The sequence below is a fragment of the Cupressus sempervirens genome, chromosome 9 (assembly GCF_028749045.1).
Source record: "Cupressus sempervirens isolate cs-2001-9-10 chromosome 9, ASM2874904v1, whole genome shotgun sequence".
Classification (NCBI taxonomy): domain Eukaryota; kingdom Viridiplantae; phylum Streptophyta; class Pinopsida; order Cupressales; family Cupressaceae; genus Cupressus; species Cupressus sempervirens.
This window is the reverse complement of record NC_143126.1, coordinates 539,938,936-539,956,091: the sequence shown is the minus strand read 5'-3', so window position 1 is coordinate 539,956,091 and position 17,156 is coordinate 539,938,936. Positions and strand designations below refer to the sequence as shown.

General features: G+C 34.9%; 1 protein-coding gene and 1 long non-coding RNA gene across 3 annotated transcripts; one reads left to right on the top strand and one right to left on the bottom strand.

Moving 5' to 3' along the window:
- The first annotated feature begins 332 nt into the window (after window positions 1-332).
- Window positions 333-1,586, top strand: LOC149539753 (transcription termination factor MTERF15, mitochondrial-like). The gene has a single exon (XM_089800955.1). The coding sequence runs from the start codon at window positions 394-396 to the stop codon at window positions 1,501-1,503; it is 1,110 nt and encodes a 369-aa protein (XP_089657081.1). The 5' UTR covers window positions 333-393; the 3' UTR covers window positions 1,504-1,586.
- Window positions 1,587-5,401: 3,815 nt separating this feature from the next.
- On the bottom strand, window positions 5,402-8,019 carry LOC149539752 (uncharacterized). 2 transcript variants are annotated; one of them, XR_016356299.1, is made up of 3 exons: window positions 7,150-8,019; window positions 6,917-6,969; window positions 5,402-5,792 (listed from the first exon to the last, which is right to left on the bottom strand). It is a non-coding gene; the product is annotated as an uncharacterized LOC149539752 (long non-coding RNA). The 2 variants fall into 2 exon arrangements; XR_016356300.1 differs by having other exon boundaries at window positions 6,917-6,951.
- Window positions 8,020-17,156: the final 9,137 nt, after the last annotated feature.

The window sequence follows — 17,156 nt, the reverse complement described above, 5'->3', positions numbered from 1 at the left end:
CCACCAATAAAGAGTCATCCTTGTTGCAATTGAAAATTATAAAAGAATATTAGATTTGGTATCACTTAGAACTTCTGAACATTTCTTCTTAGAAGATTTGAGAGAGGACATAGAAGAAACTTTCATAAATCTTTAAGAAATATTAAAAGTGTAATAAAAATATTTTATTTTGTTCATTTTTCATTCATTGCATTACACTTTTCTTAAATTTATGAATGAAAATTAAAAACCACTGGCAAAAATATGATGAGCTAATGAAAAAGAGAAAAATCCTAACAAAAATCAAAATACCAAATTTAAGGAGGTTGCCCAACATTATTATTGCTGTTATTCTCTCTATTAATATAGAATAATTCATACACCCGCTCCGACTGCAAACCCAGCTTATCTTGAATGGATTGTTTGTTTCGCTGTTGCTCGGCCTATGAAACTAGGGCTTCTCATTTTACTCGGCATACAGCACTGGTATCTCATCTTCTTTCCATTTCTCTGCATTCAATTGCTTTGACAACGCGTGATTTTCTTTTTGCCTTTGTTAGAAATCCATCAACAGTCCTCATCTCGTCAAAATTTTCATGGCGTATATCATGTGAAGTCATTTCCGCAAATCAGTCACATTTAAACCCACAAATACAAGAAAAGAGACAGCGCCGCCATAATGCCATGAAACACTTCTTGCTCGAGGAATGCTGTTTTTCTTCCTCTGAAATCACATTACTGATGAACAAAGACCCCGGCCTTTTCAGAAGAAAATCCACAGATAGAGCCCGTCACGTACTTCAGATGCTCAGAGATTGTAGGTTCACTGTAAAGCAGATAAAAAAAGCCATTCACAGAAACACATCTCTTCTTACTTTTTCGGTCGATGATTATTTGAAGCCTAAAATTGAATACTTCAAAAAATTAGGGATAGCTGAAGAAGATTTGAACAATCTCGTCTCCCGCAATCCCAGAATTCTTAATGTCAGATTGAATGAAACTCTTGATCGGAGAATCTTATCCCTGCTCAAGTTTTTTGGGTCGAAGGATAAACTATTCGAGGCTCTTAGGAAGGCACCAGGGATTGCGTCCTGTGATGTTGACCTAGTGAATACTAAATTGAAGATTTTGGAAAACGCGGGCCTTCTAGAGCATGAGATCAAAGAAATTCTTGACAAGCATCCTCGATTCCTTTGTTCCTCTGTAGGTAAGCTAGAGGAGAACATGAAGTTCTTGACATGTACTATAGGATTAAAACCAACTGCTGTGGTGAAAAACCCCTTGTTATTAAACTATAGTGTAGATAAAAGGTTGAGGCCACGGTATAAGGTGTATCAGTATCTAAAATTGCACGCTCCCCAAGACCTTACCACCGGTATTTTTACAATTCTGAGAAAAAGTGAGGAGGATTTCACTGAAAAGTTTTTATCCAGCAGTCCTAAGGTCAAAATGTTATATGAAGAATACAAGGACAAGACGGCAGATATTGAAATGCCTGAACTTTTATTAACACATCAAAGTTAACTTTGAATTGAACGGTGACTTGCAAATGTATCAGATAGCGTTTTTAAGGTGCGTTTTATTGATCTTACCAAGTAATTTGCTTATATCCACTAAAACTAAACTTTCCTGCAATCCGTTTTTTCCATTTAATTGTCAAGAATTTTTATGATTCTACCGTGAATTTAAACAGGACATTTGTGTATGCTCATGTACTAAAGCTAAATTGATTATGTAGTACTATAAACAATTCTTTATATTTGGTCATGTATTAAAGCTAAATTAATTAAGTTGTACTGTAAACAATTCTTTACATTTGGTGTAGAGGCCACTGAATGTTCTTCAAAGATTTACCAGGTGGAGGCTTGAATTGGCTATTTTTATCCTAATAGACTCAACTACATTATGTCATTCAAAGATTTACCAGGTTCAGGGTTGAATTGGCTGTTTTTATCCTAATAGACTCAACTACATTATGTACATGTCAGCATCTCTGATTCGTGCCTATTTTTGAAGTTTCTTCTGGCTAAGCTGTCACAAAAGGGGGATTTATTCTGCTAAAATTCTCTTGAATCAAACCTGATCGAATCTCATATTTGAGATTTCAAGTTTTGTAGATAATATCACTTACCATCGTCCTCACCAATTCAACTTGACCTCTCAAGTTAATTTGATTTTCTTTTGATGTACAGAGTGCAATCATCAATATTGACATTTAAAATGAGCATTTACTTTAAAATACAAAACTCAAATCGGATATGATATTGTATAATTACATTGTAATTGCTTATTTGTACAAATAAACTGTTTTATGTTGTGGTATTTTTGTCAAGGGAAAAAGCAATATGATTTGTAAATGGAAACAGCTAAGTGGCATTGTTTATAAATTTACAATCTCTTCAACCAGGAGAGGGTTTTGAAACCCTATTTATCATGATGTTGATCACACTAACATACTATAGGTTGCTGTACAGAACGGATCTTTTATTTGCAGGTATTTAATTATACTCATGGTATAGAAACAAAATGAAATTATCTCTGGTTTGTAGATAGGTTAGTTTACATGCAATAAGCAGTTTTCGGTATTATGCTTGTTTTAATAGCAACTGCAAGCATACTTTTTAGGTCTAATTGTCGTGTTACAGTCACTATTCTTCGTAATTGAAGTTTGTTTTTGCAGTTTACACGAGGAAGAAGGAATAGTTAGATCTTAAAATTTAAATGAGATAGATATAGTTGACATGGGCTTCATTAGATCATCTCTTTCCTCCAAGAGATTCGATCTGAGTAGACATCTTATTGAGACTAATTTGTACTAGCTCACTTTGGGAGGAAGCAACCTGCCAAGTACATCTCAGGAAATTGAGGCTTTGGGCCCAACATTGAAAAAATTACTTCTCTCAACCAAGCCATAGAATCTGGAGATCCTCGGGTGATTAAGACCTCTTTTATAGAACAGCTTTCCATCTAAATCGAGATCAACTATGTTTCCAGGTATGCTCATAATTCGTCCTGCACACGTATCAGGTGCATCTGAGTATGGGTTAACCCATGGGCATGCCTGGGTGTGCACAGGGGTGAACCTCCAGGTACCCAAAGGCGCTCAGTGCTAAAAGGTAACAAACCAAACAGACATTTCCTAAATTTGTTTCCATCCAAAAGTCCTATAACACTGCTAAAAGCATCATTTCACTCAATGCAAAGGTCATTTTATTCTCTTCACTCTCTCTTTTCTCATTTTGACATCTTGAAGTGCAGCCATATATATTATATGGCATATGACATAATATTGAAGTTCTGAACTATCAATTGACATTTGAAGGATGAAGTATTGTAGTGTCAAATATATTTAGTTTTACAATTCTGTATATCCCTTCAAATTTTTAATAGATATATAATTATTGTCGAGGAAAAAAGGAAAAATATTTGCTATACTGATGTACCCGTATGATCATATCCTCTACTTATACCCATACCTGTACCAGACCAATACTTGAGGTGTATAACAGAAACGTTTGTTCCCTCTAAGAGTCGGCTTGGTCAGAGGTTAGGAGAGGTAACTTAAAACCTCTTGAACAGATTCACCTTTCTAAACAAGAAACTATAGTACCAGTTGCACCAAAAGGAGGTGCAATAATTATCCCAGTAGAAGCTATATCTAAGCTAATTTATTAGAGAGGATAGTTTTATAGTTTGATGGGTATAAAAGTTATATTAGTTTAACTACATATTTGATTAAAAAATTCTTAATCAGTAGAAGGAATAATTTGTAAGAAATTCAATCTTGTTTGCAATTCAATCCACAGTTTCCTACATAATGGAACACAACATTGTTGGACACATCTCGAAAAGTTATGCATAGTCTTATATTAAAGATATATTTAATAGACGCTAGTTTTTGTAAAGGAATGAAAATAAAAAAGGAGTAAAACATATATGGATAAAGTGGATGAGTTCCTCCTGCATCAACATACTATTGTCAGCATGGACAAACTAATATATGTGTCATTAAAGAATAGTTTTTGTCAGTGGGGGATGGCTTCATTAATCTATTATATATATATAAATATCTTTAACAATAACATTGGCTCTTTAAAACTCATCTCTATCAACAAGGACGCATTTCACATCCTTAACGTCTTCTCGTAATAGTATTAATGATTGCAGCTATAATGACAATATTTAGAGTTAAATGTATAATTGAAGCCTAGCGCAACAATTCTCGTGGAAGCAACAAGGAGCAGGGTATGTATATATTATACTAAACATTAAAGAACATACCTAATTCATTGGATCAGATAGGATTTTCCCACACATGTCAGGCTTGACTGCTCATATGTAGAGGTTTCATCAAGGAATTATTGTTACATTATTGTTAAATATCAACCTTTGGCTGTAAATTGAATGCATGTATGTAAAGGCCTATATGTGGGTGTGTGCATAGATCCTAGAAGCTAAGAATGCCTTCCAAGTTATTTTGGCGATGGTATCTCTTACAATTCATCTTTTCGATGGAATACACTCATCGTTGGATTTCAAACTTGATTTGGGATCTATAAAAGCAATGACGGGCGCAGGCCTATCTGAAGCCTGTTCTCTTATATTTTCACATAATTTGAATGACTAAACGTATCAGAAACTTAGGTGTGTATATGGTCTATTTGTTTTATCTTCTTGAGTTTTTTCGTTCTCTTTTCTGCCATGATGAAGCATAGGTGATTGTTTTATAAATGTGATTCAAAACTCATGTTTTTATCACATTTCCAAATGTGACTTTTCTTTTGTCTTCTGTAAAGAGAACGATGTCTGCAAATTCAGCATCACAAGTAGAGGAATATTGTCCCTTGGAAGATCTCCATAAGATTTGGTCTTACCCAATCTCTTTTTCTTTCCAGATGTAAAACTATATCAGCCATTTTCATCACGCATTAACATATTTCTACTTTGCCTTGGTATGAAAAATCTTTAGCAGGCTGCACCCTCTAATGTTGCTGAGCTACAGCCGCCCAATCATAATGTTTAGGAGAGGATACCGGTGGAGCAATATTATGCCACTTCCTCATATTTTTAGTAGGAATATTTTCTCTTATCTGGCTCTGTTACCAAGTGACAGAGCAGATAAAATCCAAAACAGAACAGTGAACCAAGTAAAGGCTTTTGGTACACAAGAAACTAAGCTTTAATAGTTATAATGACATCCAATTCATTAAGTTTTTCCTTGTCTTTGTTTCATTTTTTGCCTTGTCTTTTGCCTTCGTGTGTTTCTGGTTGTAAGAACCATGTCCTAAGAAAGAAATGCCACATCACACATCAATGAAGAATGGCGGAAAAGAACCGATCACAATCAGAGTTGAATAGTCAATTTTCATTTGTTAACCATTAACAAAAAAAAATACAATAAGTTTACCAAAAAAATTCAGCATAACATTAAACTGCTGATTTCATTGCAAGAATATTATCAATGGAGTTGAATTACAATGTATGAACATTATATATCCATCATGTACATGAACAATAGCACATTACCAAACTTTAAGTTTACAGTATATGATAATCAAAATTTACAACAATTGTTGATACCGTACATCATTGCCAAGATGAAGATACATGATCCTAAAAAAGAATTTGAAATTTGACAGGTGTTCTGTAAGTGTATCCAGTCTCCAAAGCCAGGGCTTTTACCTCACCAACCATAGAGTGTTTTACTCCTCCAGCATTCTTCTTGACATGAAGAATATGCCGACCTTGGCATGAGAAGCCTAGCTTCCTGGAACAAGATGGATTGGATGGATCCGGTGCAGCCGTGAAACATACTACATGCATCCATGTTTCTAGCAGCTTAATCACGGAATGTGGCAGGGAAAGAAAAGAAAAACTGTAACATATCTACCCACATGTAACAAATGCATTTCTACCCATATGCAAAAATGAAAGTAAGCATGGTCACACACATATGCTACCTGTCACTAAACAACATATTTAAATGCAAAAATAATAACTTGGCCAAGCACTAATTTTGTCAAGAATACTGAGAATGAAACAAAACATAAAAAATCCTAGTCTCAGAATTCTGATAGGTTGAGAGAAGCAAAACATATTGCATCCATCCCCACCCTCCCTAATGCCACATTACAGCCTTCCATAAAGAATTAAACATCAACACTCAGACCTTCAGCAGTTAATAACCATCTATCTCTAAAGCTACATGATCATATTCAGCATAAAGTAATTTATGAACTTGAATTGTCTTAAGAGTAGGAATGGATAAAACACAGAAGACTTTAGTCAAATCAGCATTCAGGAAAAAGACCCAGTTCTATTAGTAACTTCTACTTAATAGATTGGCATCAGCAATTTCAAGAAGGTATCCATGCCACAATTTCTCAATTCAGAGTTGCTGTATTAGCTTTTAAACTAACAATAAGGTAATTAACAACTGATAGTTCAGCATCAGCAGTTTCAGAAAAAGTAATTGCTGTATTGATACTCTTGAGATCAATACAAGAAGCTTTAAGGCCCTCATTCTAGTTGAGATGATGGTTTAATCCAAGGATAATTGGAAAGAACTAGGTGTCCTAAATCTATTTCAGCCTCAATCCAAATGTTTATGTTTAGAATAGTCCTCTATTTACCATGTGCTTCTACAGGTTGCTAAATTAAAGATATCTCAATCAAGCTTATAATATACACCAAAGTTCGAAATGACTACATCATCCTATAGCTGTTTGCATACAGAATGTTCTACATATGCATGAACTCATTCATAATTAATCCAATTTTACATAATTTAAAAAAAATACACATCTAACAATGCATGAACTCATTAAGCATTAAGTAATAAAGAGTCGTACATCAATCTTCCTTTCCCTAGTTCTACTCCTTTTACTTGGCTCAAACAGGTATAAGAATGATGTGGATTCAGTTTGCTTAATCTTACTTAAGTTTTTGCTGGTCATCTTTCCGCTTTCCGTTCTACGGCATGGTCCAAATCTGTGTTAGTTTCGGAAAAAAGAAGAAGTTTCCTCTTAATTAACCACTAGGTTAATCATCCTAGGATTATGAAACAAAAGAAGTATTGCAGGCAAATCAACTTCCTTGGCTGTTACATTACCTAGCAAGTATCAACTTTGAATCGGAAATGCTTAAAGCACAAAAGTAAAGTTTCCTTACATCTTAACAGGCTGCAAGGGCATTTCAGCTTCAAAGCATCATATCGTTTTACCTATTCCATTGGTTCACAGCTTGTTCACATGTAAAATAATATAGTAGCGAGCAATTGTATGTCATTGGGTGAAGACGTCATTTAAAAAGGATATAATTTACAAACAGCTAAACATCATCAAACCATCTATGTTTTTCTTTTGGGTATACTAAGGAGCCAGTAGGTTTCCTAAACCACAATACTTTTGCTGTATAGAGCAGAGGAATAAGATGCCCAAGGAAGTGCGGCATTTGACAACCTGTATGGTATTACAACTCTACTGTTCTGCAAAAGAGAATGATATGATTGGCATTTAAAGATACCCGTGGCAATTACAAGGCTAATAAGCCACAAAATCCTCTAGCAGACAGATAAAACAATAGAAGATGTCTGGATGTGACCACCACGGTTAATGACAACAATGGGTTCTATAGGTTTTAAAATTACCCTTACTAATCAAACTGGAATCACAATGAACCAAATACCAATAGCAACCAACATTCCACCACAACCAACATTCCACCACTTTGAGAGTTGAAAGAGAAATTCACAAGGAACCTGTTATCGAGTTTGTGCAGTCCTTCTCCAGAGCGGTTATTCTCCAGCTACCTCCAATCTTTCCCCTCCCTTCCTTTCCAAATTTTTCCAGCAGATACTGTACGCTTTTTTCACCAAGAACCCTTCCCTACTTCCACACACCCCACTCTCCACTCCTAGTCACCCTTGCCTTTCTTTTGCCAAAAATCTCTTTTATTCCTCTTGTTGCCATAACTGACCCAATTTCTGGTGTTTCCTTGTTTTCTTTTACCAAATAAAACTAGCACTTGCACCAGAAAGAGGTGCAAAGGGTACGCCGATAAGTTTTATTAGAAAAGAAAAATTGAAGAGATGTCAAATTCAAGGAAATTTTTTAATTGTTAGCATTGAATTAATATTTTATATAGAATAGACTATACATGAGTAACCTCTTTAAAGGTTCAGACATTGTACATTTGTTGAAATATTTTTTCAATTGTATATACAGAAGGATTGAAAATCATAAATGAAGCTTCATATTACATAAAGAAGAGTATAGAAGGAAAAGTCTTAAGCAAATTTTGTTCGTTAGGAATCATTCATTAGAAAGCTCCTTGATCTCATCAACTGATAAGTAGGATATTTTTTCCATAGCATTTTTTGTCAAGTAGCTTCAAAGATATGATTCAACTATGTAGGTTTTGAGTCGAACTAATTGACCCATGTTTCATGAGTAGTGGCTCACAAGAACCCATATATCATCAAAATGAATGGAACACTTAAGCAATTATTGCATGTTTAGGTGATTCTAACAAAGCCAAATCTTCCCATGAGGTCACACATTCAATAATACATATATCTGAGTATTTAACATGTAACCATGAGCATGAGAATGTCGTAGATAAAAGTCAAATAAGATTTACATGCACATTGAAACATGTTAGTTGGATGATATTGAGATAGCATATATTCCACTAAATTATATAATTAAGATTTTGTTGGGAAAAAATGGTATTTAGAAAATAGTTTATTAATCTTCTCACATTAATACAAGACCCATTAAAAGCTAGGAATATTATTTTTTTGTTATTCTTTTTAACTTGAATAGAATTCTGACAAGATTCAACTTGGTTGAGAGCTGTGTAATATCCACGCTATGTTCATTACTAATAACTATTCCTATCAAATATAATATACATCCCACTAACATCACTAAAATGAGATGAGCCTTAGTCTTTGTTGTTGTAGTTATCAAGCGTACTTTTATCTTGAAAAAGAACATAGTAACATAGTCTTATCTCTTTTGAGTTTTGAGCTCAAATTGAAAATTTTAGCTGTCAAGTTTGGAGAATGATTGAAATCTTTTTTCTATTTCTAAATTCTTCTTTTTTTCCCAGTTTTTAAAATTTGTTTCATAGTAAACTCTTGAACTCTCAATTTAATCACTTTTAATTTATGTATATATGTATATTTATTTTCCTTCAATCAAATATTTATATGATAAAAATAGTTATTCAAACTTTTGTCATCAATTTCTAATAGTAAACTTTTTTATGAGAGATATTTTAGAAAGGTATCAAATGAATATTTTGCTTTGTTACTGGACTAGTGCTGCATTGGAAGTCTATAGAGGCATGAATTTCTAGTCGTAGAAACAAAAAAAACCTTAGAAATTGGAGCTCTGCATTTTAAGACTTTGCCGTATTAATTTCCAGTCGTAGAGGGAAAAAAAAACCTTAGCAATTGGAACAACGCTGCATTTGAAGATTTCACTGGTATTAATTTCCAGTTGTACAGGAAAAAAACCTTAGAAATCGTTGTTTAAGGAAGAATCGAGGTTATTCTCATAGACATTAATTCTGAATTTGGCCAACTCGCTTAGTCCCATGTGCTACATTTGGTCGTTTCTAGGTTATAGGTGGCTTACTGTGAATATAAGTTGAATGTGAATAGATTTGTGATTTTGAATTTATTTAATAAATGATTTAATCGGATGCATTCTGTGTACAACATAGACACTGCCCTGGAACAATCTATTAATACGGTCAAAAAGGCATCCAGTGTGCTAGATCTACAATATCCTATACTATCCCGCTTGAGCCTTTTGCCCTGCATATGCAACCGCAATAGCTCCCTCAATTTGATACATTAAAATCTCTTTCAAACATTTTTTCTACAAAGACAGACATGTTATGTGAGTAAGGGAAGAGAGAGAAGTTGAGGAAACTCGAAGCCAAAATGGCACCCGCTAAACAACACCCAAATGACAACACCACCACCACTGAGTGATACTGCCGTTTTCTTTCTGTCAACAAATCTACCACGAGCACTCCCATTGAGGAATACACTGCCATTGTTTCCAGTATGACAAATGCTTGCAAGATTATCAAATTTGCTTTCTGCAAATCTGTACTTGAGGGAACAACTATGGAAATCATGATAGATGTGCTCATAATCAAGGCAGTTGTTATGGTATTTCTCTCTATTTCTCCTTCCATTTTCTCAATAGTCCTCCAATGTTTCCACAAAACAAATTTGACTCAGCAATTATTTTTCCCCTGAAGCCCTCACCTGATACCACAAATACAGTACAACGATTAGAGGAACGAATGAAGGCCAAATTGAACGACAATTTGTCCATTTCTTGATATTTTGACGGTCAAAATGAACAACCAACGGTCTAATATTGTGCTCATTACTAGTTGAGCATCTAGCGTCAAAACCATTGTACGGATACAAAGAATAATGATGGCGTAGCTAGTTCAACCATAATTTTTGAGCAACTACGACAGTCTTTGTACTTTCATTAGAATTCAATTAAATTGCATCTCTTGTTGTACTATTCACAAACAAAAGATAAGATAGGGTTAAGTACTTGAAGGGGTTTTCTAACAAATAACAAAAAAAAAAATAATAGGAGAAGATTGATTTTGTACACTTACTGTGAATTTGAGCATTGTACATCTGTGACTGTTCAGTTTCTTGAATTTCACTCCAAGTCTTTTCACTTCCTCTATAGTCGGAACATGTTCCCCTCTCTCCCATTTAAGGGATGCAAAGTTCTGACTGAGAAATATGACGAACATTACCAAAAGAACCGAGGATAATACTATGAGGATTATCGGCAGAATAATGTAATAGCATAAATAGCCTTTTTATCCACTGCTAGAGCTGGAGGATGCATCATCCATGTGGATGACTGCAAGCAGATTTACAGCAAAACTCACAAACTACCAATTACAGATAGATTGGCATAGGAGCGTAAGAATAGTATATGCAATTGAATGTGAATATAAGTTGGACAAGGCAGAGTCTTGCCTGTTAGCTATGTAGAAATGAAGCAATTGCAAGATATTTTTCCTTGTACACTCGATTAGAGAATTCTGCTACTTCGATTGGGGACAAGTTTTTAATGGTGATTCAAACCATTCACCGGCAATATGAAACCAGGTGTTGGCTGGGTTGAGTGGAGAATGCACTTTCTCCACTCACCCACGCCTGTCTGCAGTTGATTGAAAATGGTGCGTTGTACTAATGTTTCTTTCCAACTATGATAGAAATGAGCGATGTCAGAGGTGTACGGTACTGGCAACTAAAAATAAGTGAGTGAGTTTTATAGTCCACGACACTATGCCATAGTTTTTGGGTTTACATATGGTGACAGTGATATGGGACTACCTCATTCTCTTTTTCGAAAGGCACTTGGTGCTACAAACGAGGCATACATACCCTACCCTCCAGTGGGATTTGAACTTGTGACCTCTCTTTCAAGAGTACAAGTTCTCCACCACTAGGCCAATATCAAAACTCAAACTTTAATAACAAACCATTTACCAATAACAACTTTCCGGTGTGAGACCAATTCCGACAGGAGGCAACTCTAGAAGGAAAGCCTATTGGCTAATTAACACTTTCCCCAATCTCTCTAACTAATCAAGGAAAAATTGTGGAAAACATAACGAAAGCCTTTCAATATTGTGCCTAATTAATGATAATTGTTTACCAAAAACGATAGTGATTTTTGATAAATAAATTTATCAGCATCTACATATTACTTTTATCACATTTCTATTCAAGAAGACAAGAATTTATAGGTAATTTCTAATTATGAAAATAACACAACATGAATACCACAATTAGTGAGTCAACACATTTAATAAGTGATGTGTGTGAGCTACACAAGATGATCTGTCCATCCCCTTTCGAGAGGCTGACCCTCTCTACCTCAACCATTCTTGTCGCGATGAATCTTGCATCCAGTCAAACACTCTCAACCAAGATTGAGTCAGTGTCCATTAATTAGATAACTTAATCAACATCATGAGCATCATAGTAACAATGTAATAATACATGCACCAATATCCATGATGCATCATCATCATAATATAACTTATAACGTTATCATGTTTAACATTAAAGTTGGTGTAACCAAGACTTTTCAATGCATTAATTGCCCATTTAATCACACTAATTTACACATCATAAAGTAGTAGTTAACTTAACCATTAATTAATATAAGTTCAATCAAGGTTTGATTAGGTCAAAATCAACAAGGTTGCCACATGATTGCCACATAAGCAAAAACAAAGAAGGTCACAAAATGGGATGTGACACTGGGCCTCTCATTTTTGTGGCTTTGTCCCATTTTTTCTTCCTCTAATGCAATTAAGTTTTAAATAGCCAATATTAATGACAGTGGTATAGAAAAAGAGGAGAAAATGTTTCTTACATTGTGTAGTAGGCAACCTCACTTCCAACTAAATGCAAGAAGGATCTTAAACCAACTTACAAGGCAGTTTTGGCAGAGGATTCTATCTTGGTCTGTCTAGTTATTGCTACCTCCAATGGATGTCTCAGACCCACTAGAGTGGAAGACAGAGGACTTTTCGAATTCGACACCCATGGAGTGGGAAATGGATGGGGAAGCCTCGTTTGTTTTGTAGAAGCCGAAGGAGAGGAAACAGTAAGTGCCCTCCCTTATTTGGTAAGACACATACTTTCTCCCAACCACAAAATGATTCAAGTCATTAAAGATGAACAAGGAAGATTGAAGAATGTGGCTACTTCCTTTGTTCGACTAAGTAAATATTCCCTATTGTTAAGGATTTTTTGATGATTGGATTGCTAATTTGTGGAGTAAAAAGATGGGAATTTGCATGAACTTTTGAAGAATGATTTATAAGGGGTTATTTATTGCTTTTTTGAGTAACCACAGTATGCACTATAGAGTTCTTACGAAACTTTATTGGAATGCAGGTAAATATTTGTTCAAGGATTTCTCATGATCTTCAAAGGGGAACCTTGAACAACTATTTGTCTTAGTTCTTCAATTTAAAGCCTTTAGGCTTAGTTCTTCAAGTAGAAGTTGAAGAATCTAAAATAACATTGCCTCATCTTAAGCTAGAGTCCTAATTGCATTAGAACTTAGAAATCAAATTTCCTAGGAGTATTTCTATGAATATTAAAGAGGATTGGGATTTAGCTTTATTGGGCAATCTCAATGCGTTTTTTCAATGCAAATTAAATGGACATACCCACAAGGATTTTCCTGACCTAGAAAAGATGCAAAATGGTGAAGTTGAAGTTAATTAATAATGAGGGTTCCTCTATTCCTAAAAATGACTTTGCCAAGACCATAAATCATGTTAATATTCTCAAGTCAAATGAGCCCCTTAATGATCAACGTTTGGAGAAATCAATTTCCCTCTCTAATCCATGATTTGAAGATGAATATGAGGTTATCCCTAATGATGAAGGTGGTATGCAAAACCCCACCTCGGTTCCTCCAAGCTATTGCGAACCTAACAAGGCTAACACTAACAAGGATACTTGTGCTAGATTGAATGTTCAGCAACTTGCTTTGGCCACCATTAATGAGAGTAGAAAAGGCTAGGGCCTCCATAAAACATTTGTAGAATAGGTCAATCCCCAACCTAAACCTATGGTCTCCTTGGAGGAAACGCTAGTTGATCCTCAAGAAGGAATACTGTCACAAAATCACATTATCACTAAGGATGGAGTTGCTTGTTTTTGAGGTTCTCAACAAGAATTAAAAAAGAAAAGGAAGATCTTTGAAAGGGCTTCCCTATCTAATAACCAACCCCATAAAATGAAACATTCTAAATTTCTTGACTGCTTTAATTGGCTTTATAGAAATAAAAAACCTTCCTCCAATTGATATGATGATGAATATACTTAGTTGGAATGCTTGAGCCCTAGAAATGGTTGATATAAAGTAAATCTATTAAAAGTTAGGGTTAAAAATTGATTAATAAAGACTTGATCTTTTTGCAAGAGGTTAGAGTCATTGGCTACCATGTATTCACTATGTTGAAATTTGTTTGGGTCAAAGTCTTAGCCATTTGTATCCAAAAATGAAAAAGGGAGAGAGGATGTAGCTATTCTTGTTGGTCAGAAGTGGTATGATAAAATTTTGCAAAATTGCATCTCTCCCTACAATAGAGCTATTTGAATTACATTTGAATGGAAGGAGAAGACTTTTGGAATTTGCAACATCTATGCCCCTAATGATTACTATAATAGAGCTTCTCACTGGAATTGGTTGGCTTCTTCACTCTAAGAAGCTCATTGGATCTTAGCAACATATTTTAACATGATCGATGCTGAGGATAAATGTGGGAAAGTTAATGAACACTACTTTTGGCAGAGGATGGAGATGAGATTTATTTTGAGAGATTGTATTGAGCTCAAAAAAGGTCCTTTAAAAAAAAAAATCTAGGACACTTAGTGCAATAATCAATCTGGAAGGCAGAGGGTATACTATAGATTGGATAGGGTTTATGTTGATTCTTTTTTTTTTTCCTTTAGTTCTTTTGGTTGGTTATCCCCTATTGTGGTAGCCACTACCTCTATCTTTGATGATTCCACAATGGGTGCTTTGATTGTTTGTAATGGAAGCCATCATAAAAGCTTGAGGAACTCATTGAAATTCTTCTTCAAAATTAATGTCTCCCTTCTTCACAATCATAATACCTCAAATGCTATCACAATATCTGCTTGTTTTTCAAAGATCAACAATAGTGGATTGAGCATCAGAGAACAATGGAATACTTTGATTAGTGTTTAGAAGAAGATGTTCCAAATTTTGGGCATCAATAAGGCTAAAGATAGAAACATGCTAGAATCTGTCTTACAATCCAAACTTCATGACATTGAAAGGAGGTTACAAGTAGTGGGTCTGTTAGAAAGTAAAGTCTACCAAGATAATCAAGAGGGCAGGGGTTGAATCAGTTATCCAACTATTAAAACATTTATCAACCTCGTTAATCCTTAACCATGTGAGCAATATAATCAACAACCATAAGAAGACACACATACACAATAACACTAGATATGTTAAATAGGGAAACCCTTGATCAGAGGGAAAACTTTGGTGGTGATGGTACCCACAAAATGATGTACTAATATAAAAGTTCCTTGTAAGAGGATTGACTCTATTAGAAGCCATGAAATACATTCAATAGATATTAGTCCATGTTAGGAGACTTTGAATCCCTATTAGGAGATTCTAAACTTGTTAGGAGTTGTAGATGGCAGATGGACCAACTGTCCAAACAACTTCAGGGGCAAGACCATCGAATACATTGTCCAACTAATCTCTATATTATTCCTTGCAAAATAATAGAAATGAAATAAATTGAATTCTTTCTGTGTCCTCTTGAACCAGACAAAGCCTCTTTAGATCTCTATACTAGATCTTCAACTTTGCATCCAATAATCCCTTGGATCGCTTACATGCATTTACCAAGTACATCTTATATCACACAATTGCTACACTTTACAACAAGGAAAATAACCTTCCTTTATACCACATCCTCAAAATAATTCTTTGAGTTGACCTTGAGGCTTTCCCAATTAATTATAATAGGATCTCATTAAGATATTACAATTCATTAAATCTTTTTGTAATTACAAGACACTGTCGACTCATAGTCTTTACAACTTCTTACATGTGTGACCTCTAACCTTGCGCACTCGCTAATGTCATCATTAGGCTGTCTATTATCACTATCTAACTTCGCTCATCACAATTCTATCCCTGTTAAGAGAAACAATCCAAACATTAGAAATCACTTGTTAGGTACCTTGTCTACACATTGTCCTCTGTAATTCTTGGAAAACTCTTACATATCTTCGACTCTTTGCACATGCACTTGCTTACTTCATTAGGACATGATGTAGAATATATCCCTAGCTGCGCTTGACCTAATCTTCAATACAATCCCGTATGATCTCCTTCTTTGTTTACTACTTTGCTACCCCAAACGTATACCATCAACATTTATGCTTACAATCTCCCCCTTCAACATTGATGACAATGGAGATGAAAATCATCTAAGCTCCAAGAATACCAAATCCAACTTTGCTGCCATTGGTGATGTTCTCTTCTTTTCAAATCCTCTTCATTAATCAAATATGAAACACACAAGAACACTTATCCATCCGTACTTCCTTATTCTTAGGATCAACATCAGTTGTTCATACTCTAACTCACAGGAACAATTCTCCATTCTTATTTATTTTTACATGGATGGAAATCAATTGTTCACACTTCTTCCCCATTGATATAACTGAATGTTTCTCCCTATTGACATCAATCCACTCATGAACAATTATCCCCCATATATACATCTCCCACATACTACTAGAAGATATTATCATGTACTCTCTCTCCCCCATTGTGCTAGAGGATGTTTTTCATGTACACTTCTTCACCATTGACATCAATGGCAAAGGCATCATTATGTTGATTCATTGGTCAAAGTCTTCAACTAGCTCACATGTCCAAAGAAATTGTTCTATACCAACTACCAAGAATTCTTGACGACTCAGGTCATTACAAATAGTCCCTCGTACAGGATGCATTATCATCTAGTCTAGATAAACAATAGTGCTCTGTACCATTGGATTGATGCACTCTTTTTATCATCTACTCATAAGTAAGTAGGGGCATAACCCCAAGGACACCTCCCAAATACTCAAATGTACCCTTAGGCAAAGGCTTCGTAAATATATATGCAATATGCTCTTTTGTACTAAAATATTCCAATATGATTTGTTTCTCTACAACTTTCTCTTTCTAAACATGATAATTAATGGATATATGCTTAATCTTGGAATGTAACACAAGATTCTTAAACAAACTTATTGTACTTGTGTTATCACAATGTATGATAACAAGTTTTGAAAACTCTATCCCAATGTCCTTCAACATCTACTTCATCCATATGATTTGATTAAGATTGTTTGCTAAGTACTCTGCTTCTGTTGTACTTTGCAAGATACAACCTTGTTTATTGCTTAGTGAAAAAACCAATCTTGCTCCAAGGAAAATGCTCCACTGCTGGTGCTCTTTTTGTCATCCATACTGCCTTCCCAATCCGCATCAGTACATGTGCACAAAGTAAAGTTGCTTGATTTGTCATATCACAAGCCAAAA